Genomic DNA, 25,797 nt, shown 5'->3' with positions numbered 1-25,797 from the left:
GAGGGTGACTTAAACAGGTTAAGAACAGTTTTTATAGATTCCATTTTTGGGTGGTCCTCCCCTCATATATAGGAGCAGGAAAAAAATACTGATTTTCACAGTGACTTCATTTCTGCAATAATAGTTTATATCACTCTCCCCCATCCCATTTGAAAGTCAGTGACAAAACCATTTAGAAATGACACCATAAGATGAACTTTATTTTAAAGCTCATAAAAGGCTTCACAATTGACCAGTAACACAAAGAATCCACATTTCTTCTGCTTGACATCTTCACATGACAGTGCACTGTGTAATGAGAGATATCTGAAAGATTTTGTTCTGCATGCTGCTAACACATTTCACTAGCATTTGCATTACTCAATAAATTTTAATATCAAAGCAAAAAGTCATCTTCTATTGGACAGGATTTTAGAAAGCCCTTGTGAAATCCAACTGTCTTGTTTATAAACATCCACACACATGCTGAAATGGAAAGCACGATGCAAGAAAACTACCTTGGCAGGAACAAATTTTACCCACAGCCCTCTTGAACAATCAGTACAGTTTGTTTTAGCTTCTTCAAAAGACAAGTCAATTTCATCTTCACTGATGCAAATGGTAATACTGCACAGAAGCTTAGTATGAATTCACAATTCCACAGGAATCTGAAAGTTACCAAGGCAATTTTCCCTTTTAGGATCATAAAGGCTACAGACGTAAGCTTTTTCCATATACTACACAAAAGTTCTAAACATCCTTAAAAAAGAAAATATAAATAGTCTCAGTATGTTACGTAGAGTCACATACTACAGCAAAAATTTTATTAATTGAAGGACAAAGCCAATTTAATGTTATCTAGTCCAAGTCCATGTTAAGGGAACTCTTCTCGTTAGGGTAACATTCACCATTCTGATGTGAAGGTTCAGCACTGAAATTACTTTTGCGTTGATCTAAATTGTCTTCTTTTTTATCAGTATTTGGGCCATTTGGAGTTCTTTCCAGTTTCGGTGATTCAATTTTTGGTTTGGGTTGTGTTACGACAGGTTCACAGGTGTTATTCAACTCCTAAGAAAGAAAAACAAAGCTAGTCATCAGACTGACTCAGAACCATTCAGGTCCATTTTCTATTATTTTTCTACATATATAAACCAATACTTTTCTACAAGTTCAATTACACATATCTCAAAGAATCACATTTACTAATTATACTTGCTCAATACCACTGTCTGACGCCTGATGGAAGAGAATTGAGTATGTGCCTATGATGTCTAGCCTGAGGATCAGAAAAACCAAAGAGCTAGAATTCATTGCAGCCCACTTATTTCAAAAGCTCCCATTTCCTTACCCTTCACTGTGAATATTCTTCCAGACAGAAAGTAGTTTCTCAGGTTTTTCCCTAACTTCCTTCGAGTCTCACGCACTGGGCAAGGCCTTCCCTGACAAAACACTAACCTAGATTTTCTCCACTGTCCAGAATCTCCCAAAACCTTCTGACTCTGTTTGTACCTAAGCACTTTATAAGTTGTCTGATATAATGCTACATGTGTTTATTCTCAAGCTTTCCTCACTCTAACAGGTGACTCCCACAGGGCAGGGACTGGAAGTTTAGCACCTGGTGTAATGACTGGCACTTGGTAGGGGCTCAATAAATATATTTGCTGAGATGAATGAATAAATAAAATGGAAATTTAACAAACTCTTAAAAGTCTTCTAAATTTTGTGTTACAAGAAATCAAGAAATCTGGTTTCAGTTAGCATGAGCTGAAAAGATTTATATGAAAAATGGTTATGTTCAGGGTTGAAGTAATTACAACTCGAGTCCCTAAGAAAACACAACAATGAACACACAACACTCACCTTTATTTTTGCTTTAATTTCCTGAGAACGTACAACTGGATCCTGGTCAAGACTCTTTGTAGCCTGGACATTCATGACATTATTCATCCACTCCATCACTTCATTCACAGACTTCTCGACCTTTTTCATTTCAGACTCATCAATATGGTTGTATTTCTCATCCTGAATGGAAAAACCATGGTCATTCTGCAGAATTAAGTATTTAACAGTGACAACTAACTTGTCAAAATTTTCTATGAAGTTCAAATCTACCTCTGGCCTCAAATACCAAAAACATATTTCTTGTTTAAGAACTCTGTTCCCAACAAAGGTTCCTCAGCTTAAATATCAGCTGATTAAAAACCTACTGTAACCTCTCCTCCAGGTATACAAAGACTTACATTATTTCTGAAGTCAGCTGCTATCTTAGCGTAGTGCTGCAGCCTCTGTCCAAGCTCTTCAAACATTTTTGGCCGTTCCTCAGCTTCTTGAAATCGAACTTTAATTGGAGTGCCAATTTTCTAAAAAAAAAAAAACCAAAAAAAAAACCAATTAATATTTGTCATAATCATATTTTTAAAAGTCTGTAGTCTAAAGCACAGGTACTGGTTTCAAAGGTGAAAGAAGGGCCTACCATTAATTCTTCCAATTTGTCCACATAGGCTTGCTTTGCTTGGTCCTCTCCTTCCTCATACAACCAGTCCTCAGTCTCTGTGAGTAGTCTCAAAAAATTTTGATGATCCTATATGTGAAATATGAGAATCAACATGACAGAAAGTCAATAAAAAATTAAACACTGCTCTGGCTGGGTAGCTCAGCTGGATAAAGCGCCATCTGGCTACACCAAAATTGCAGGACCCAGTCAGGCACATATAAGAAACAACCAATGAATGCATAAATAAGTTAATCAAATTGCTTCTCTCCCCCGACCACCACCTTTCCTCTCTCCTTAAAATCAGTAAAATTTTTTTTAAAAAAGTTTTTCTTAATATTAAATACCAACTATCTGCTCTTATTTCTAGGAAGGCACTTGGATCACCTGGATTGTCTTCGCTAAAAAGCATCAAGGACCAATGAATGCACTCTACTATCAGCCCCACACAGTATTTCACACGGGGATGGACAGCTTATTCTTTGGCTTCTCCATCTTTCATACTGGGACATTTGGCAATTTTTGAAAGATCTCTTACTTACAATTATTGCATCTTAGAAGTCCAATTATGGACAATTTTCACATTGAAATGTGGGTTTGCAAGAGGAATTATCTTTATACTCTTCAAAACAATTAGATTCTATTCACTTCCACAACTAGTGAGTACTGAAAGGGAAATGAGAAAGCTGATGACTCAGGCACTGAACACATGAAAAACTCACTTCTACGCAATTCATATTAACTATATACTGCTCCTCTAGCCTTAGGAGGTCTAGCCTGGTTTAGGTTACCTCTACCTCAGAATTGCCGTAATAACCAATCTAAGAAGTGTTAAGGCAGAGCTGAGAACTGAAACGTATCACAAGGATCTTAGGACTAAAACAGACTATGCTGAAATTCTTTTAACTTCAGAATTAACTCTTCAACTATCCTAGATCTCTATGTAGTCAATTTTTTTTAAGTCCCATCTTTTACAGTTGTGCTTCTGGGATTTACTTAGCATTCTACTCACTTTCGGAACTTAGACGAGGGTTAATAGAAATGGGGACTGATAAACTCTGGAATGACTGGATGAACCAGTTTGGAGGAATAAACAGTTAAGAGCAACCAAGTCCTAAAAAAGGTTTTTGAGGTCTTGGAAAGCAAGGATTTTCTTTTATTTATCTTTGTAGCCCCCATAACTGGGGCTGTCATAGACTCTGAATCTGACTGGTTCTTTCTTCTGGATGGTAAAAACTGAAGAGTTACTGGTATAAGCTAGAACAGAACAAAACTGCACGTCATTGTGAGCCTCTCTCTAGGACTTTGCTTATACAATTTCTATTTCAAGTTGTTTTGTTTCCAAAAAGCTCATTACATAATCTAGTAGAGATTCAAATGTTGAGTTTGATGTTAAACACTTTATATCTGAATAGAAACTGGGCTCTAACATACCTGCTCACAGATGAATTTTTCATATGGTCCACACAGCTTGTCCCGGAACTCATACACATATTCCTCCACTGCATTTTTAGCATCATTTCTTTCCTTCTCCAATTTATCCTGCATTATCATCTTACCCTGTCAGGGAACAGAAAAGGTTAATTTCAAACTCTTGTTATCTGTAATAAATTGTACCAAAAATATGAGTATCAGTGTTAACAGTTCTAATTCATACTGATAAAACTCTTACAACAAACCCTACAAAGTTCTTCACTTTCTAACATTATGTAAAAAATTATACAGCTTTCTCATTTGAGAATAGGAAAAAGGAAAAAAAAATTCATGTCTTTTATTTTGTTTTCCTTCATGTAGTTATATGGTTGTCTCATATTGAGATTTAATACTGGCCAATGGATAATGATCAGACCACTTTGCCCATTTGAAAATCAAGGATAAATTACTTTTATCCATTTAGTTATATTTATTGTTAAAGTTCTAAACACAATGTTCCCATCTGAGTATAGAAAAACTGAATCTCAATCATTTCACACTCTCCAGACTATGGAAAAGCACAATGTTTTAACAGAAGTATTCAGTGTAGCCTGGAAATTCAACTGTACCATACTCTGTGGTAGAAAATACAGGCATCCAATTTCTTCACAAGGACTTGGGAAATCACGTTTATACCAAGCAGAACAGTAGCAATCTTTTTTTCATAAATATGCAAAAACATAAACAAAACTTGTTAAAAAATTAAACTGAAAAGCCACTGATTCTGGCTTCGTCCTATCTCTAAAACTGTATAAAACTTGGGATACTGAAAAGGATTATAGCCATTTATATATCAGAAATATGGGCAACAGGGCCAAACAACTAAACACATTCCAAAATATGTATGGAAGTACCTACCTCTGTTTCAATGTACATGTTAAGTAGGTCTCTCCCCAGTTGCCAGACCAAGTTAGCCTCAACAGGCAGCTCCACATTCACCACCTTGATTTTGGGTTTTTTAGCTTCTGGAGGCTGGTCAACTTTCTTTTCATTTGCCTTAGAAAGAGGGTAAAAAAAATTCTTAGATAATACTTGAAAAACGTAACAAATAAAATTCATCATACTTGCTGATGACATAAGCAAAAATAAAATCTCTGAAACTATCAAGTTGGAAGAGAGTGTAAAGTCTTCTGATTCCCACTCACCCATTTTAAATCAGGGCTGTAATGACACATAAGCATGCTACTCTCTCATTTGAGAATTCAATGGGACATTTCTCTGTTTTCACAATGAACTTAATCTCTTCTGCTAAAGCTTTTCTCCATTGATCTTTATGTTCTCATCCCTTTAAACAATGTGACTCTGAAGAGTCAAAAATATTATTAAATTGCTACATCTTTATAGTAGAGAATGTGACAGTAACTGCAGACAGACTGACCAACACTAGAAATGTCAGGGTCAGCCTATCCCTGTAATATGTACCTAAGTCCTTCTGTACCAGCATCAGACCTGCCTTAATTACATTTAGCACTGTACTGACAAGTGCCTTTCATGTCCTACTTAGAGGTTACACACACACGTGTGTCTATGTATGTATTTATTCCTACTATCTGCCCTGAGTCATATCACTTCTCATACAAACCTTAAAATAGCAAACAGAATGATGCAGTGAATGCTAACAATTTACAGTACACTTTTTAAAATTTCTAATACAGGGCTAAAGAAGCAAGCATCTCCTGTGGCCTTTAATTTTCCAAGCCTTTTCTTTTATTTCCATTTCTGCAGGTTCCCACTCACACAGGTGATGAAGAACACAATGTAGGAAACAGAATTGCAGATAACCAGGGGGTCTATCACATGTACCCTGGTTAGCTGGTTTGGTAAAATAGGAAGAGATCAGCCCACAGGTCACAGCAAACACTGCCAATGATTAATTTTGGGGAATCTATAAAGAATGTTACAATTCCAGGCACTTTATAGAAAATAAAGCTAGGACTTAAGAAGGTTCAATGGTTTGCCTAAAATTACAAAGACAGAGATGGGATGAGAACTCTTGTTTCCCAGACTTCTACTTCAGTGGTCCTCAGAAATCCCATGTCTCTCAGCTGCTTTAAGCTGTGTCACACTAGCAATGACCCAGTCAGTCTGCCTGCACCCCCCGTCTTCCTCCTCTAGTGCACAGAACACTCCAATACAATGTGCTCACTCTGGGGTCATGAAGCACAAGAAAAACAAATGGAGTAGATCACATCTACACTTAGCAAAACACCGGAGAGCAACAGATATTTGGGAAACAAATGGATGATAGTCCATGTCTGGCAGTTAAGTCACGATAAGACTACCTGTACAACATTACGCCAACTACTGACAAAATCAATGTATCACCACACAGCACTTGACATGGCATGGACAAGGCCCCCTCTGTGGGGGCGGGGGGTGCGTGTGTGAGAATATTCCAAAAGGCCTGACGTTGGTGCTCCCCCTACAGCTAAGAGCATGAGGTGCTGCCGCTGCCATGTTCTACACAGGTACTGACATCATTGGTGCTGTCAGTTAATGCTCAAGTATGTGAGGGGAGTGATGCTGAAACCAAGGAGCTGTTAATACGAAGGAAGCAGTGCTGCTCCACTGGCACCATTAATCTAGCAGGAAAGCTTTGAGAAACCAGGACCTGGACCTATGGCTCACACCAGGACCCCTACAGGAGCAACCAGGGCACAGGGACATAAAAACTGGAAATTTCCACCAAGTGTAAAACATCTCAGGTAAAGAATTCTACCCTCACAATGAGAAAACCAAACCACTAATGGAAAGTTAATAATTTACATGCAACTTGCACAAGGAATGAATTTCTGCAAAGCAGAGTGATATGGAGAGACAAAACAAAAACTTCCTAACATCCATCCGACTATAAATTTTAAAGGTCCGATTAGAAACCAGTATTTTTAAAGGGACACAACATAACTATTTAATTTAGGTTCCAGTACATACTGTGGAAGTAGGGCAAAAGAAAAATTACTTTGAAATGCAATGTGCTTATTTCCAGATCATTCTATTTATTTAAATTTAATAGGTGATGTGAGAAGAGAAGAAAGTTTACCAGATTTCTATAGCTCATATATTTATTATCAGACTAATTGAAGTGGCAACTAACACAGCCCTGGGCTCTATCTGTTTCTGCTCCTCCCATCGGCAGGTACCTCTGACACTAGAGAAGGCAACCAAGGCTATTTGTCTCCTGTCGCTTGCTGTGGCAGTCAACCAAGAGAAGCCTTCAGGTCTTAAGCAGGATATTCAATTTCCTTAGTTGAGCTTGAGTACCTTCAACTGTTTTTAGTTGAAAAATACACAGAAAACCAACAGGAAACCGCACTCCCCCCCCCCCCCGCAAAAAACTCTAAATAGACTAAGACAACTTGGTGCTTCCTCTTGAAACTGCAGATTTAATGATACCATTAATGATCACATGTTCCAACATTGTTCAATGGAATGAACTAGAAGCATCACTCACTTTGTCAGCATCTGGGGTTTTGTTCTCTTCTGAGGTAAGTTCAGGTGAAGGGGGAGACTCTGAGGTCTGTTGACCATCAGTTTGTACCTGGGGCTGTGTTCCAGCTTCACTGCTGTCTTGCTGGACATTTTTCTGAAATGAAAGCCCAGGCACAAAGGATGTAGAAAGCAGGTGTACTTGGATAAATGTAAAGGTTACAGGGAACCAGACAGTATGCTCAATTACCGAAATCTTAACAGGTGGGGGTAAAACACTAGATAACAGCAAAATGAACACAAAATATCTAAAAACTCATTAGAAATCTAAATCTATAAAAAAATTACTTGAACGAGAACAGTTAGTATAGTTAAATAATACAAATAGTAGGTGTTTTGATTGATGTGAACGACAATAACTTTCCTTTAAAAAACTTCCACCTTGCCTCGTTACATATTGACTCTCGAAAGCACAGGAAATAGGTTTACTCCAGACCTGTCCCAGAAACAAGCTTCTGAAACCTAATATTACCAAGAGCCATCATGCATGTGGACCTATCTCCATTTCAGTGAACTGAACAGTTCCATGAAAGAGCCAACCATCAGTTATTCAAGGGCTCATCATGACAGCTCACAGACACGCACACTCACTCTCCCCACTGGTTGTGATCCAACTAGTTACACCCAAAAGACCTCAACATAAAGATTATATGCTACATGATAGAAGCCTCAATCCTTCCTGCCCACTCTGAAGCCTCTCATGGTTTTGTCAGAGCTTCCAGTTTCTAAGGCAGACACTGATGTGTTCAGAAGCCAGGCACTCCTGGTAATGTCTAGAAGGTTCTAACAGACTGATACAACAGGCATTAGAACAATGGTGTCTGTAGCCAAATGAGAAAACACATGGCCCTGGTCATTTTACTCATTATACTGAAGTTTGCCTAGATGAGAACACTAAGGCTCAGATATTAATGTTCCTTCCATGTTCTAGAAACAGAAGTCTGATTACTAGTCTCACATCTTAACTCAAACACTATACTGCCTGTCTCTTCATTTAAGCTATTTATTACACAGAAGTAGTTTCTTAAAAGTTCCCTCTGTTCATCATATAACACTAGCACTCATGCTAAAGGAAATCTAAATTAAGAACAGGAGCAGTGACAACTTTCTCTGCTCTAGAAAGATACCTCTCTACCTCCTACAATACAGCAAACCATAAAAATGAAAGCAAGTAAGTTCTGAAATACCAAAGCCAGTTTTTGACATTCAAAAAAACAAAATCAGCTTTAATATGTTACATATTTCAACAAACAGTTTTTATAATAGTCTTTTCTTCTTAATCAACATTTTACTTATCAATATGTGGTTTATGTCTTTAAGAAAAATAATTCAATTAAATTGTCATAAGCCAGCTCAAATTAATTATACAGATTAATCACAATTCACCATACTCTAGGTTGTATATTAACATCATAGAGCAACTGCTAATTATCATTATCCAAAATTCTAATCAAAATTAAGCAAAACCTATTTTAACACTTCCCTACCCTTCTTTTATAGCTTAGAATTAAGTCAACTATGTAGTCAAACTTAAAGGGTCATACCCAGACTTACCTCTGGGTCTGGGTTTTCTGGAGCTCTCTGGCTCTGACACTCCATGTCAGCTTCGACAGAAGGCAGCTCACTGTCCTCAGCAGGTACTTTCTCCACCATAGACGCTGTAGAGATGGTGAAAATGCCATGGGTGTTGACTTGCACTTTCACTTTCACTCTCGATTTTTCTCCATCTTTCTGAGCAGAAACATTCTGAACTATGAAGCGGCCTGAACAAAAATAAATTGACAATTTTAGAACTGAATTTACATTTCTGTAAACATGAAAAAGGCTAAGAACTAAGGCTTGAAAGTACAGTTATTCCAAAATCTCATGTTCTCTACCAACTTAATTATACTTACTGTATTTTGCTGTGTGTAATGTGAACCCATATTTTTGGCCCTAACTTTCAAGAAAAAATATTTTGTTTTAATTCAATTATTTATTTATATTTAGAAACAAAACCAATTCTTGTACTCCAGGGTATTTTGCATAAGGATATCACTATTGCTTTCTAGAGTTACACTTTTAATATGTAAGCATAAAAAAAAATTAAAAACATTTATATAGATACAGAATTAGTACTCTTCATGCATAGCCCTCAAAAAGCTGGGCAGAAAAGTGTGCATTCTACGTGGCAAAATATGTTAAGTCTTTTAAGATATTTTAAGTCTCCAGTACAGTGATACTTGAGATTAGCCTTAATATGCCATGAAATGTCCAAAGGCCGAGGGCATGTTTGCAACTGTTTTTACTTAACACTTATGACACCACCACTATGTCTAAGACACTGATGACCAGTAGTCAATGCCTCCTCTCATCCTACTTCTCCAGGTGGGTGAATGCAAACTAGACTAGGGTGAAAATCTATTAGCAAGTGAAAGGCTGATGATTATCAGGCTGTGCTGTTTTTTAATCCTATAGGTCCTTCAAGGAATATGATTTTTTCTGACTGAATAATCAGAAGTTTCCTAGGTTTTAAATAGGCAAGGTGAGCTAAAACCTGTATCAAAGCCTGAAATTATTCATGATAGAGTAGCCCCAGAACATAACTGAAGAGGAGCTGGATGCTGACTCTGACCCAGTCTGTGATCAGCTGTGCGTTCCATGACCTTCCCATCCCTCTGTGGATTGAGCTGGTATTTACAGTGAACATGAAAAATGATGGAACCAAGAACTAAGTGTCAGTGACCATCTCCACCAACAGTAGTTATTCCAGGGTTTAACTCCCAGGACAGTGAGAGATGGTGGAATAAACCCTCAGTAACAGTCATTTCACTAGTTGGGGGAGTAACTGCCATTAAGACCCATTTCTTAATTTCTTCCCAATCAATTTGTAAAAACTTAAAAAAAGGAAAGAAAAGCTCCTATGTCAGAACTTTTAAAATTTTTAGTAAGAAAAACACATAATTGGCCCTGGCTGGTGTGGCTCAGTGGATTAAGTGCCAGCCTGCGAAACAAAGGGTAGCCAGTTCAATTCCCAGTCAAGGCATATGCCTGGGTTGTGGGCCAGGTCCCCAGTAGGAGGGAGCACATGAGAGGCAACCACACATTGATGTTTCTCTCCCTTTCTTTCTCCCTCCTTTCCCTTCTCTCTAAAAGTAAATAAATAACATCTAAGAAAATAAAATAAAAAGAAACATAACTCACCAGGGCCAGGTCAGACCCCTTCCACAATTTCATGCAAGGCTGTGGGCAAGGGGGAGTCCCGCAAAAGATCTGGCAATACTGGCAAGTCCTACTCACAGCCTGGGAAAGAGACATGGCTGCTGAGGCAGACTCCTGAGGCTATACCACAGGTAACTGTGGGTCAAAATAGATGGGCAGTGTCAAGCCTCCCCAAGAAAAGTGTACCAAAAATGACGCTTTTTTTAAAATACGAAGATACACTTGAGAAGCAGCTCAATGGTTTTTAAGTCAGATGTTAAGCTGTAAGTAATGTTTCACCTAGAGGAAAGGTTAATGTTAAAAGTAGGTGGTAATTCCTTAAATATGGATTACATAAGAATATGAAAAACACCAAAGTATTCCTAGATATAGATCCTTAGAAGTAACAGCAGAACTAACTAGCAATTCTATTTCATCCCTGTAGGTCAGCTGATTCATCAATCAAAGATTTCTCCATCACCATTATCTTAAATCAAAAATGTCTTCACTCAGAATTATGTTCCACTCAACACTGTTCAAAGTTTCAAGTTTGTACACTAAGTCTTTAAGAGTAAATACACTTAATTGCTTTACCTATTTTTGCTTCTGGATATGGAACTCCTTGAGGATCTGAATAGAAAGCTTCCAGTTCAAAAGGCCCGCTTCTCAAGAAGGTGAGAACTTTGGAGAAGGGAGCAGCATGATTCCGGCTGAACACTTCGTGAACACTAGGGAAGGAATGGCAGTGAGATGTGACAAGTACTTAAGCTTATTGTGATATACCAACAGAACAGGCACATTCCAAAACCTTTATCAAGTCTATCCCACCATTTAGAACACCAAAATGAGAGAAATACTTTGATAGGTTTGGTTTTTGAAAAATCCCAGTTAGATTAATCAGACACACTACCATCAAAGTCATTTGTGACTTTTTCTTCTTTATAGTAAAACACATTATCTGAAAATTATTCTTTGATACATACCCTTCAGTGTCTTCTGAATCATGGCTCCACACCAGAGATATTGGGAAAGAAACTGCATCCGTGACGGAAAACTCTCTCACTTTAAATGCTGGAGACAGGATAGCACACTTCAAAAAAGAAAGATAAAAAGGAAAAATTATCATGAGCACATACGTAATTCTACTCACCTTTTAACATAAAACTCAATTCAAATGGAATGGGTAGGTTTAAATTCAAATTCAAAATGCTTACAGTATACATTAACCACAAAAACTTCCCAGGTTTCTGAGAATTAAGGGATAAAGAGGCATACTCCATTATCAAAGAAAAGGAAAAACAAAAACACCAGGATGGGTCAGGATGATATAATAAATAATCAGTAATAAGAAGTATCTACATATTCTTCCTTTTTTAAGTTTTAAAGGGTAGTCCATCTAAATACCTTTGTCTACAGAAGCTCTTGCTTTGTACTAAAAAACTATGTTAACCAGATCAAACTCAAGCATGTTAACTTGAAATTTTAGTTAAAACTACTTAATTTGACTACACTGTCCTAAATATAAACAGAAATTATTTTCCTTTTTATGAGTAACTTCTAAATTTGGTGTATTTGCTTTGCCTAATGTCAGACTTCTGAGCTGCCTTCTTACTTGATAAACAGGTTAAAATCAATTCAGAGGGGGAGGAACTCTTTCCTAAATCAGTTAACAAATATACCCTTAACTCTGCAAACTCTCCCCCACATCAATTCTGTATTACACTAGACTGCTTTTCAAAGTTCCACTGATGTGCCCTGTAACAACTGTCATCCCCAAAGCTAATTCATGTTACAGCTGATTTCTGTCACACCCCAGTATCATGCCTATTCCTCATCCCCAGTCTGAGAAACACTGGCTCTGCAGTTCCTTTAATCCTGACTTTCCTGGATCTTCCAGAGTTGAAGGTCCTTGGCTCCCCACATCCTTATGGACTTATTTAAAAGTAACTCCCCTTGACAAAGAAATATGACCCAAATGAAAGAACAGATCAAAACTCCAAAGATAGAACTAAGCGATGAACAGATAGTCAACCTATCAGATGCACAGTTCTAAACACTGGTAATCTGGATGCTCACAGAATGGTAAAGTGTGGTTGCAAAATGGAGGAAAAAGTGAAGGCTATGCAAAGTGAAATAAAGAAAAATATACAGGGAACCAACAGGAAAGGGAAGGAAACTGAGACTCCAATCAATGATTTGGAGCAGAAGAGATAAACATTCCAACAGAAACAGAATGAAAAAACAAGAATTCAAAAAAATGAGAGGCCCAGGAACCTCTGGGACAACTTGAAACATTCCAACATCCGAATCATCGAGGAAGAGGAAGAAGAGGAAGAAGAAGAAGAGGAAGAGGAAGAGGAGGAAGAGGAAGAGGAAGAAGAGGAAGACGACGACGAAAAAGAAGAGGAAGACAAGGAAGAGGAAGATGAGGAAGAGGAAGACGAGGAAGAGGAAGACGAGGAAGAGGAAGAGGAAGACGACGACGACGACGAAGAAGATGAAGACGACGACGAAGACGAAGACCAAGAAGACGACGAAGACGAAGAAGAAAAAGAGCAAGAAACTGAAAACTTATGTGAACAAATAATGAAGGAGAACCTCTCCAGTCTGGCCAAGGAAACAGACTTCCAGGAGATCCAGGCAGTTCAGAGAGTCCCTAAGAAGTTGGACCCAAGGAAGTACACACGAAGGCAAATCATAATTAAATTACCCAAGATTACAGATAAGGAAAGAATCTTAAAAGCAGCAAGAGAAAAGGAGACAGTTACCTACGAAGCAATTTCCGTAGACTGTCAGCTGATTTCTCAAAAGAAACCTTCTAGGCAAGAAGGAGTCAAAGGCATGAAAAGAGAAAGACCTACATCCAAGATTACTCTATCCAACAAGGGTATCAGTTAGAATGGAAGGGCAGATAAAGTGCTTCCCAGATAAGGTCAAGTTCAAGGAGTTCATCATCACTAAGCCCGTATTATATGAAATGTTAAAGTGACTTATCTAAGAAAAAGATAAAAAACTATGAACAATAAAATGACAACAAACTCACAACTATCAACAGCTGAACCTAAAAAAGAAATCCAAAAACAAATGAAGCAAACAACTAGAACAGGAACAGAATCATAGAAATGGAGATCAGAGGTGAGGGGACGAATATGGGAAAAGATACAGGGAATAAAAAGCATAAATAGTAGGTACAAAATAGGAAGGGGGAAGTTAGGAATAGTATAGGAAATGGGGAAACCAAAGAACTTATATGTATGACCCATGGACAGGAACTAAGGAGGGGAGAATGCTAGGGGGAGGGGCAGTGCAGGGTAGAGGGGAATAAAGGGGAGGAAAAAAATGGGACAACTGTAATAGCATAATCAATAAAATATATATTGAAAAAAAAGGAAAAGCTAAAAATTAGGAGCTTTGGGGGGGGAGTAACTCCCCTGTAGTATCTAATCAGGTATAGGACCCTGCTTACCACCCAATGCCAGCACCATGTAATGAGGTAGAAGAGATTTCTGGCATGGGTGCATAAGAAGGGGAGGCTTAGGAAGCCACGCATGCAGGAGAAGGCAGGCTTAGGAGCATACCTGGAGTGCGCAGCCTCTGGCAACTGCTTCATCTGCATTGAGTGTTGTGCTAACATCTTTTCCAAAGAATTTGGCAATTTTTTCTTTCACAGCTGGAATTCGGGTAGCGCCTCCAACAATCTCAACAGCACTTACATCTTCTACTTTAAGCTGCGTCTGTTCCATCAGTGAATGAAGGGGAAATTCTATCCTTTGCAGAAGTTCAGCACAGAGTTCTTCAAATTGTGCCCTTGGTAAGTAAGAGGAACACTATAAATCTTTAGAAAAGTCACCTAAAGGTCAACATCTTGTTTTTAAACAATAAATCTTTAGCAACCCAATGAATTTCATTTTTTTATCAGACACCCTGGATTCTACATGGGCCAATTTAACTGTAATTTGTAACTTTTTAAAATGTAAACTTATAAAACAGATGAAAGGGGTGGTGGAGAAAATCAGTTATCACTGGAAGAATCATTTTTACATTAAGATGATTGACATTTTACTCATATATTTTATGTGATCCAACTCTTGTTACTTTTTAAAAAATTGCCACTGACTTCAAAATATTTCTGTGAAATACAACATTTGGTAAAGCACTATTCAATTACTGCCCCAGAAAAGTAGAAAAGGGCCAAAAGACTTCATCAGAAGAGTGCTTAGCAAAACTTTTTCTAAATATATACCCTCTTACCAAAAGTGCCCCTAAGTCTAACCTAGGGTGTTCGTGGTCTTTCCAGCAGGTTGCACACAACTGTGGGCCTAGAAGCACAGCACCCAGCCAGCAGTTCTTCCTATTTACTCGCAGAATTCAGGATGTACCTGTTCATCTTTCCTGACACGTCCTGGTCATTCATGAAGCACTCGATGCTCAGTGGCAGGTCTGTGCTGTTTGAGCTCATTAGCTTTTTCAACTTCTCACATTCTTGATACAGACGAAGAAGAGCTCTAATTTTGGATTTTGCATCCAACTTATACTTAGTTTTAAATTCTGCACAGAAATGGTCTACTAACTTTTCATCAAAATTTTTTCCTCCTAAGAAAGGATCAAAAGCTGTTCCCAGTACCTAATTTAGTTAAAACAACAAATAATTTGGTTATTTTCAATCATATTTTTTACTTCAATCTTAAACATTGCTACTCAAACAACTAAAGACTAACAGGCTCAGGACTTCTATCTAAATTGCAACATGAAATCCAAGTTAGGAGAAATGTAACTACAAACCAAAACAAATTACTAAATCTCTAAGATAGTTTTGACTTTTAATGATTACATAAAGATGATCTGAAAAAGTTTTTCTTGCCTAAGCAAGAATATAGAATATGCTAAGACATGATTTTATAAAGATCAACCTTAAGAAAAATTCTTTGTTCATACCATTTACCCAACACTCTTTGTTACCAAGAAGACCACAGTCAAGATACTCAGTAGCTTAAAATAATGACAGATAAAACATATTAAAACACATTTAATTTAAATTTATGACTTTACCTTCAATTTTCCCTTGTTAAAGGCACAGGCAGACACCTGAAAAGCTGAGTGACCCATATCAACAAAAACCACTATCCGAGGTTTCTCATCCAGGCCTGGGAGATCCTGCTTATAAATTCCGTAATTCAAAGCAACTACAAAAAAGTAAGTGAGTTTCAATTCTTTGATTCACATTTTCTTAGGAATTTCATTGTTACAACATAATTACACATGCAGAAAACCTAACTATACTTCAAACAAAGCTGAACACACCATTTTTACACCCCACTTCATACTCGTTTCCTTGGCATCAATTACTTTTTTCCCCTTTTCTGAGTTTAGAACAATGCTCTATCACTTTTCAATATATGGAGACACATGACAGAGAAGACATACAATGACATGTAACCACAGTTATCAGACTCACTATGCAATACTCACATTTTAACCACGACCTGCCAGAAGACTGCTCATCCAAAAAAATTAAGAATTTAATATACAACTACAGGAATTGCAGTTCCTACCAATTATTTTTAGATTCAAGATAAATAACTGATCTCCCTTAGAGAGTTGGTTAGCTTTTTCTGAACTTCAAAACCACTGTGTTTCTAAGCATGTATACCTAAGAACATGGCTTTATTGCCTCTTTAAGACTTAGAATCCAATAGAAATATGCTAAAAAGCCTTATATGTTTTGCTGACACTAAACTGTAACTGAATTTTTGTTCCACTGAAATCATAATAAACTCGCAGAAGCTCTAGGAGGTAACAGTGACTGCTTTGCTCAACATTATATCCACATGTAACCCAATGTCTAGAAAATAATACAGTTTAGTATTTGTCTGAGATGAATGATCAACGCCTAACTACATATAATTGGGAATTACAGGAGGAGAGAATTTTTTAAACTACATCAATAATTATATTCAAGGTAGTTGTGAAACCCAGAATCGTATAAGATTTTTGGGAAAACTTATCCTAACTATAAAAACAATGTAAAAAAACCAAAAAACTAAATCCAACACACCTAATTCAAAAAATTAAAATATATACAGGAAGGGGCAAAAGTAGGTTTACAGCTGTTTGTAGGAAAAATACAACAACACAGGAACAAGTCCTATTGCATGTACTCACAACTGTAAACCAACTTTTGTCCCATACTATATATATATATAAAACAATTTCCTAATGAAAACATATTCGTCAATCTGACAAAGTGCCATTTCTCATTAAACATAAGCATCTGAAAAGCTGGAATTTTTGCTTTCAAACTTAACACATGTTTTTTTAGACAGACAGTAGTTCTACATCAATGTGAAAAAGTGTTCAGTTATTGTTCCTAATGTGTCTTAGCTCTAGTTTTGGGAGTATAGTCACTCCATTCAAGATTTTGCTTACCAGCTGTCATGTCATTCATGAGCCTTAAGCAGTTTAGGCCAACAATTTGCGCAGCATCTAATACAGATCGTCTCTCAGCATCTGTGAAGAAAGAAGGAACCTACAGACAAGGATGGAAAGAATTTTAACATACATAGAACACAAAATCCGTACCAATTCCTTACAATCACTTGTAATAAATTCCTAACATTCCAGATAAATGGAATCTAACATTCCAGGTGCCTAGCTAAGTCATAAAACAGAAACAGAACTTTGGGCTTAGTTTCTAGCAAGTTTCTTAAAATTAAGAACAGTAAACTTACTTTTGAAAAGATTGCCCTAAACTTAAGAGTATCAAAGTAGTCTTTATTATAACCAACTTTTAACTCAAAATAAAAATTACTCAGTTTTCATAAAACATACTGAAGTATGTAAATCTAACAGAAGGCTTTAAATTTAAGTGGATAAAATACCATTTCCAAATGTCTAAAATTTCTATTGATATTTGGAAGTTATAACGCTAAGTTGACATTTAAGGTTAAATATAATCATAATTAAAGACTACAAAAACATAAATAATACACCACTAATTCTAGCATATGCCACTGCCCTTTAGTTTTGCTATTTGTTGAGTTCAAGCATTACTAGATGATGACGCACCTTCTAATTCAGTAGACCTGTTAAGATTACAAGAACTTTTTTTTTTTTTTTGGCAAAGTCTGTTGATTTTCCTAAGAGGAAGAAGAGTAAAACAGCTCAAGGGAATGGAGTTTCTCATGGTGCTGAGTAACTGGTGCTTCTAGCTAAATTCTTTTAATTGCATTTAGGACGCATCTTAACTAGGTTACTCCTGGAGAAGAGCACCTAACAATACATTCATAGTAGCACTTAACTAGAAAGCACCTAGGGGAAAACTCAGTACAGTGGCTTTCACATACTCCCCCTCAAGGAATTGCAGATGCTTCAGAAAGAGACAGAGGCAAGAATCAATGTGAATTTCTGTTCACATTTAAAATTAGAACTCTGCTTTCATTAGGCTTTTTAACCAATTTAAAGAAAAAAAAACGACCCCTGATTTATAACTTAATTTTTTAATTTTACCAGAGATTAAAATAATTTCTGTAAGCGACAGGCAGATATCCCTTTGGTAAATCACATTCTATCTTACAAGGGCAAGAGAAACTTTAGCCTTGTCTCTGTTCTTTCATATCCTAGGACACACTGACATAAAAACTGACTAGTCTGGGCAGGCCACCCTACTCCTGCTGTAACCAAAGACTATGGTGTAGACATTCTGGGGCAGAGGAGATCAAGAAGTTACCATAGACATTCAAGAAAACAGAATTTAAAACTACCTTTTTTTGGTGTCCAAATAAAATGTGGCTTTTGTCCATTTCAAATACTACTTGATAACCTAACAGTTGTCCACTGAATGTAGTAGACTGGCTATTGCTGAAAATCTACGTTTTGTTAATACTGGTAGGTTGTATTTTAAAACTTCTAATGCACTGCTTCTCAACTTGAGGGGTGAAATTCAGAAAAGCTCCCATCTATGTACACAAATTGTTTAACGGTATAGTAACTATTAGAATATCCCCCATTCGACTGATTAGTCTGTATTTTCAAAAAGCCCCAAAGATTTTGATTTGCATCTCAAGAACCTGTGCAACTTCCAGCTAAAAATACCACTTGAACCTCCTCTGAGATACTCCTATGTTAACACAGGCCCATAGAGTTTTGACCCCTCGTAATAGAATAGCTTTCACACATTGGATACTTGAGAGTAACACAAAGTAGACAAATTAAAACACATTGCTTTGCTAAATTCTACTTACTGAAATAACACAATCTGTTACTGGTTTCTTGAGGTTGTTTTCAGCAGTTTCCTTTAACTTAGTCAACAGCATCGCTGTTATTTGTTCCACACTAAACAGATGTTCTTCATCCATGTACATTACCTATGTTGAAGAAAATAACGTCTTAATCAATGGTACCTAAAGATACCTGCTAACATTAACTCCCAATTATTACATATTCTCTTCCAGGAGTCTCTACTGTTATAGCCATTTAGGAAAGGAAGACAAAAGGAAGGAAGAATAGGAAAGGAAGGGGAAGCAGAAAAAAAGAATAAAGTTTTCCTATAGATGAAAGCGGTGGCGGGGGTGGGGGCAGAGAACAGGGTAGTTTCCCAACCCTAAGTACTAGTCAAAACATTATAGAAGGTAGTAAATCTCCACTCTAAAGAGCTGAATCATTGGGATAAATATTATTTTGTGTAATCATAAGACAGGAATGCCTCTGCGAGTTTAAAAAAAGATTCTGGTTGTATTACAAAACGGCTCTCCAAACAACACAACTGGGCCACACTAGAGAGACTTTTGTTTGACATGACAACACAATGTAGGTTTTTTTTAAACACCACTAAGTAAACCTAAATTTTACAATTGCCAAGAAGTTATAAGAAACACAAATCAAGTTACAGCAGTATACACTGTTTGAATAATTTTCAAGGACAATTTAAAGCTATACCTACAATTTAAAAGAATTTAGGTGGGGAAAAAAAAGGGGAAGACTGTATCGTTCAATTAAGACATGACAGTTAAATTTTCATTAAGAATTAAGTACTTTTCTCTATAGATTAGTTAGCTTCCTATTATGAATATAAGGTTGCTCAATTATATTACCTTTATTCCAACTCCACCATTTTTCATTGGAACCAAATCATAACTTAAGTTTTCCTTCTCTTTTTGAATGAAGGGGTCATTGAATGCTCGACCGTGAAACCTCTTGAAGTTTGACACTGTATTGTTTGCATGGGTGATTTGCTGTACAAGAAATTAAAGATTTTAAATTATTTTCTAAATTTCAACACCTATTAGTATTTATAGCAATTTTACAGAAAGTCATTTGCAGAACTCAAACCATGGGGATATAAGTAACTTTCCTGAATTAACCCATCAATGAATGGACTTTATTTCTTCTCCTTTCCCTATGGGTAGGCAGTGAGAAGAAACGAGAGGCAGTACTATCACCACAGACTTTAAAACAGATTTCAAAATCAGCAAGATAACCCTGTACAGAGTGAAACTGTCACTAAAGCTTTGAAGCAAGTACCAGCAAGCACAAGCCTTTATTTCATTCCTTTTTCCCACTTGTTTTCTACCCACTGAATGAATAAGGACACCTAGATGCACTACAGTCAAATTACATTTCTTAAAGAAAGAGTTCATTATTATAGTCTCATAAATTGTTAAGTGGCTTGAATAAACATTTTGGGCTAAAAAATACATGGACTGCTACTTTTCCTAGCATTAGCATACAATGCTAATAATTTATACCAAAAAGCAGAGAAGGCAAGAAAAATTCTAAACTTTCTAAATGACCTAATGCTTTCAATTGCATATACACATTTTTGATTGGCCTTCCATTAAAAAATCCCATTTTACAGCATTATTTCATTCAAAGATGTCAACAAAGAGAATTGTATTTAAAATACAGAAATTAAAATAAAAGATTAAAAACTGAGACTTCTGAAGTTACTAGCTCAAAAATACCAGAACAGTTCAATTACTTTTTTCTCTGACCTATTTCTTTTAAGGGGAAGAATATAGCATGGTAGTACATGTTTTCGTACAATATAAAATTTAAGCATATTTGTAATCTAAAATTCCTAGTGATTCTATAATTGAGGTGAAGAATGTCTACCAATCTACAGGTTAGATCTGAGCCTCAACTGATTCTCATCACATAATCACAAAAATGTAATAGCAGTGTCTCTATCCTTCTGAGTATGCATACCTATTTCTCTTCTCTCCTTTGTTTTCTACCTCTTTTGTCTTGCATTTCATGTCTTCCAACTAGCTATAATACAATATTCTAGGGTTTAGAATTTTGTTTCTTTTTTAGCAATACTGTATTTTCTGTACTTAAAAGAATTTTTTCAGTCTCTTTTTTATAGACTCCCAAAAGAGATTCCGTATTTTTTTACTTTACTTTTTTCTCCCCAAATCCAAGAGTTATGCTGTGAGTCTAAATAAAAATTTACATATGTGAATTTTCTGGTCGCATTTAAGTAGCAACAGGTGAAATGAACTTCAATAGCTTATTTAGACTAATGTATCTAAAATACTATTATTTCAAGATGCACTCAGTATAAAATATTAATGAGATACTTTAATTCAGTTTAAGTGTTCAAAATCTCATGTGTATTTTTACTTCACAGTTCAATTCAGACGAGACACATTTCAAGTGCTCAGCAGCCATGTGTATGTAGCTAATGGCTACCACATGAGACAGCACAAGTCTAGACAAAAAGTTCTTCCAGTCCTACCTTAATTATTAAGTAACCTGAAAACACTTTTAAACACAGAACTTCTAGAAGGAATCTAATTCTTAAATGAGTGTCAGAGAACCTTCACATAAATTACATAAATTAGAAGGTAGTGAAATTATTAAAGATTAAGGTTGGCAGAGTAGACAGTAAAAGTAGATCTTATTCAATAAAACAAGAAGGGAACATAAGGAAAAAATAACCATCTAAGGGTTCATAAAGATACTCTGTCATATATTTTTAAAACTCAGCAACAGACAGGCTTAAGTATTCCATACTCTTACACGTCCTTGAGATTTTACCTTTAAAACGTCCCCTGTAGAACATACCTGATTTTTGGCAGCAACTCCAATTGTTCTGTTTTTTGACCCAAATGATATTACTGACCTATAAAACAAAACACATTTCAAAAAAAGTTAAAAAGAATAAATGTGGACATTTTTAAGTGACAAAAGAGGAAAAGCAAACATAAATTTCCTACCCATGGTTTGGGGCAGGGAGCAGCACAAGTGTTAACACAACTTTGGACTCTAAACTTAGGCCAAACACTCAGAGGGGGTTGAAGTCTGTCTATTTAATTGCTTCTGAGAATCCAATCTACAAAGCAGTTCTATCCCTTCCCCCACCTCACCCCCTATAAAAGTCTCAGGGGACATTTCCTAACACATCAAGTACCCGTAAAAATTCTCCAGGTCCCCAGTTATTAGGAGGTGCTCATTTAACTCTGAAAATGCTCTGAATAGTAAAAGGGTATTTTTAACTTGGCCCTAGATACATGATTAACAAAAAATATGGTGTAACTCTACTTCTCAGCCACCAAGTCTGTACAAATCTAGATATCACTGTTACTTGTATTGGTACCCTGATAATACCATCTGCCTCTTTAGGATCAAAAGTTTTTCTATAAACCAACAAAGTGGGCCTAAGTTATGCTTCTGGGTTTTAAAAGCACAAAAGAGGGTCCTACATGGAAGACTACTTCAGAAAGCCAAGTAAAAATGATGCAGAGAAGTACTACAGCAGAATAATAGTGTAAATACCAAAGGAAAGCAGTGAATGGTCAGTTACATTAAGTCAGCTTTCAAGAGATGAAAAGTGACTGGTGACTGTGAGACGAGTCTTCCAGCAACTGGAATGCAGCACAGAGCAGAGACAAACAGGAAGGGTCAGGAGGACACAAGTAAATTAGGTTTCAGATTCCAGGACAGGCAGGAGTGACGGTAAATAAGATGAACAAAATGGGTACATACTGAGGGCATTAAGTACCGGGTTAAATTAAGTTTAAACTTGCACTAATACAGACAACCTATACCTAAATTTTCTGAGCAGGCACCAACTAGCATCCCAAAAGCCAGAAGTGTTCAAGCAAAAGCAAGACCTTTTAGACCTTAAAGGTAACTTCCAAAAACAATACCATTCTGAGTTCAAATAACTATACACTTGTAGAACAAATTTACTCATTCCAAGGAGAATCAAATTAATTAAAGAGAAATTAATAGTAGCTAACGCAATTGAGTGAAACATCTATTTTATCAAAAACATCAAGGGGAACTCCCATATTGCCCTCAGTTTACGTTTTTGAGAGCCATACTTGTTGTCTTTAGTTTCACAGTTCAGAATGGTCACTACAGCCACATACACAACTCTTCCTATCCTCAGTTGAACAGCTTTTTCCTTCTTTTATAGGTATCAAAGAGAACAAAGATGTCAACTGCACCCAAGCATGGAAGAACGAAATGCATTCTTTCTTACTATACTCCAATTACCCTCTGCACAGCTAAAAAGCAGGCTGTACATTGGCAAATGGGTAGAATCATGGTATACTCAGGGAATAACAATTTTCCCAATGCTACAAGTACTGTCAAGTGTTTGCTTTTTTCTTATCTTCCATTCACTTTCATAAGTGTCCGTCTGCCCTCAGTGACACAAGCCCAGTCATTTTACCTTAACAGCTCAATGTTTCATTCTACGCCTTTTATCTTCGGATTAAGGCATTAAAAATAAATTAACCTACCGTTAATTTCTCTGAGAAGCAAGCAATTGTTTTCACCAATGCACATGCACGCATGTTTGCATATTACCTTCAGAAAATAAGACTGAAAAGGTTGCTTTTTAAAATGTCATCCTTTGCCCACCCCACGCTGCTGTCGAATATAAAATTTAATTCAGTGATCACATCCATCTAATTAAGTTCTAGCGCTCTTACACAAAAGTAGGCAATTTTTACTTTCTCTCCTTCATTTAAACTGTGCGAAATTAATGCAGAAATTAGAGTAAGAATTAGGATTCCTCTTGAGCGGCTTTCCTAAAACGAGCCAAAAAGAACGTTTCCACCTTCTACAAAGATTCCAGGTACTTAGGCTAGCGACGTTAGGAAACCAGGAGAAAGGGTGGGAAGACAGACTCATTTACGGACTCCCCGGTCGCTAACAAGTCACCCTGCTCGCTGGACCAACAGCAGCAAACAGGCTCTGGAAGCTTCCAGTTCATTTCAAGACTCACAATACGGAAGAAAAAGGCAGCAGGGCTCTCGGAGGGAGGGGGCGGCTCAGAGCAGCCGGGCTGGGGACGCGGGCGGCTGCGGAAGGGGCTGGCTGCAGCTTCTCGAGAAAGGGAGCCTCGTCTCAGGCTTGGCCGGAGTCTGGCGCCCAGCGACGACCCAGGGCGGCTCAACTCGCAGACCTCCGTGGCCCCGACTCACCCTCTAACCAGCTCATGAGTAGGCGTCCTGCCAGGCGGGGTGCCAGGTTCCGAGTCCCTTGAGGAGCAGTGACCCCCCGAGCCTCCCTCCAGCCACCGGGCGCCTACGAGCCAGCCCACTGGCCTGGAATCCCCTGCTCCGCAGCTCTCGCCGAGCTTCTACCTCTCGCCCAGGACCTCCCCCCAGCCCCCTGCAGGCTCCACTTACGGTGTGCACCGGTCACTGAATTCGTTGGCGATGGTCTCAATGCCCCCGGCCCGTGCCACCGCGATATAGCAGCTCTGGGAACCCACGTCCAGCCCCACCACCGACATGACTGGCTCGCGGTTCGCCTCCGCTCCTGGTCTTAATCCGCGTCTTCCGGCCGCTGTGCGCGGCTCTCAAGGGGTCTGGCCGGTCCGAGCACCCCGGCTTCCCAGGGACTGTGGCGGTTCGCAGAAGGCTCACCCTGCGGCAGACGGCACCCGATCTCCGCTGGCCTTTCCAGTGACTTCCAGGATCGGCAAGCCCTGGCTCCACGCTTGGCGCCCAACTACCAACCCAAAAGGGGAGGGCTCAGCTCCTCAGCCTTATGTATCGCACTGATCAGAACTTTCCAGAATCTGCGGCATTTACTCACCGGCGCCTCCACCGGCCCCTCCACGTGCCACTTCCGCTTCCTTCTTCTCGAGTCTTCTCGAAAGACTCCACCCAATGGGGACCCAGTCCCTGCAGGGTTGACTGCCGTTGCCATGGCGGCAGGAGAGCCGCTCCCGCACTATTGGCTGAGCTGGCCAGGCCACCCGCCCACGGCCTCTCCCAGGCTCTAGCCCTAGCTCTTTGCTGCTAATCCAAAGGGCGATGTATAGTGATTCGAAAAATCATCACCTTTTTGGTTTACTCGTGGGTAATGCTGTCTGACTCCTAGACTCTAAAGTGAGACCCTCAACGCTGAGAGTGTCGACCAGTTGTTAGGACAGCATTTCGGGAAATGTAGTCCTGCTGGGAGTTGGTGTGCGACTTGCATGCCGGAACCTGTAGTCTGGGCAGCAGTGCGTGCTGGGACACGGCTTTGTCTTGGGGAACTCTCGCGAGAGCTGGTTTCCCTCCATTGCATTTGTGTGCTTTCTAGGGCCGCAGATTTGTGTCGCGTGTGTTTGTTTTGTATTCTTGTTGGTTGTTGTCTACATTACCCCCACAACTGGTTGATTATGGAGAAGGAATATTCGTTTAAATGTCGAATAATATGCACAGGGTTTGTGTTGAATGTTCTCGTATTCATAAGCCGGCAGGTATTTTGTGGAATAAAATGTCAGAGTTTTTCCTTTTGTTAAAGCATTTCTGGATGTGGCGCGATTTGGAAGTTTGCGGTTACGTTTGGCAGCTTATTTTTGGTACGTCTTACTTGCACAGACCTTGTGCTGCGCTGCCCTGCTACTCCTAGCCATAGATTTTTTTAATAATGTTTTACTTGTTTTTATCTGAAACCCCTTTTGTCTGACCCTGAAAAGCGGCGTTCCTGTTAACTTTTCAGTTGAGTCAACCATTAAAAAAAAAAAAAGGTAGAACTCTGCTGCTGTTATCAGGTCTTTCATAACCGTCTGTGTCTTTAAGTTTGCCTCTTATCTACATCTTACTCTTCCCTCAGGCTTTTAGAAATGCAAGTACAGTTCAAAGGCATGTAACTAGTTAAGTTAGGAGTTGTTAACTAAAGTTACAAAAATTTAAGTCCTGGAGAGTATGCCAAGTCTTTGGTAAAATAGAGACAAGACT

The 25,797-nt window shown here is 38.1% G+C and overlaps 1 protein-coding gene across 1 annotated transcript; it reads right to left on the bottom strand.

Annotated features, from left to right (window-relative positions):
• Positions 1-202: 202 nt before the first annotated feature.
• Positions 203-24,652, bottom strand: HSPH1 (heat shock protein family H (Hsp110) member 1). Its single transcript, XM_054577107.1, has 18 exons — positions 24,253-24,652; positions 21,674-21,731; positions 19,699-19,839; positions 18,850-18,972; positions 17,036-17,135; positions 15,659-15,792; positions 14,989-15,233; positions 14,188-14,416; positions 11,593-11,699; positions 11,204-11,337; positions 8,984-9,192; positions 7,395-7,526; positions 4,802-4,939; positions 3,905-4,030; positions 2,453-2,560; positions 2,220-2,339; positions 1,840-2,001; positions 203-1,047 (listed from the first exon to the last, which is right to left on the bottom strand). Exons 1-18 carry the CDS (start codon positions 24,357-24,359, stop codon positions 838-840), a joined length of 2,583 nt encoding a protein of 860 aa, XP_054433082.1. The 5' UTR covers positions 24,360-24,652; the 3' UTR covers positions 203-837.
• Positions 24,653-25,797: the final 1,145 nt, after the last annotated feature.

The sequence above is a fragment of the Pteronotus mesoamericanus genome, unplaced genomic scaffold (assembly GCF_021234165.1).
Source record: "Pteronotus mesoamericanus isolate MK-2021 breed Mesoamerican mustached bat unplaced genomic scaffold, CSHL_Meso_final contig_41, whole genome shotgun sequence".
NCBI lineage: Eukaryota > Metazoa > Chordata > Mammalia > Chiroptera > Mormoopidae > Pteronotus > Pteronotus mesoamericanus.
Note: the sequence above shows the minus strand (reverse complement) of the source record. Positions and strands in the feature narration are given on the sequence as shown.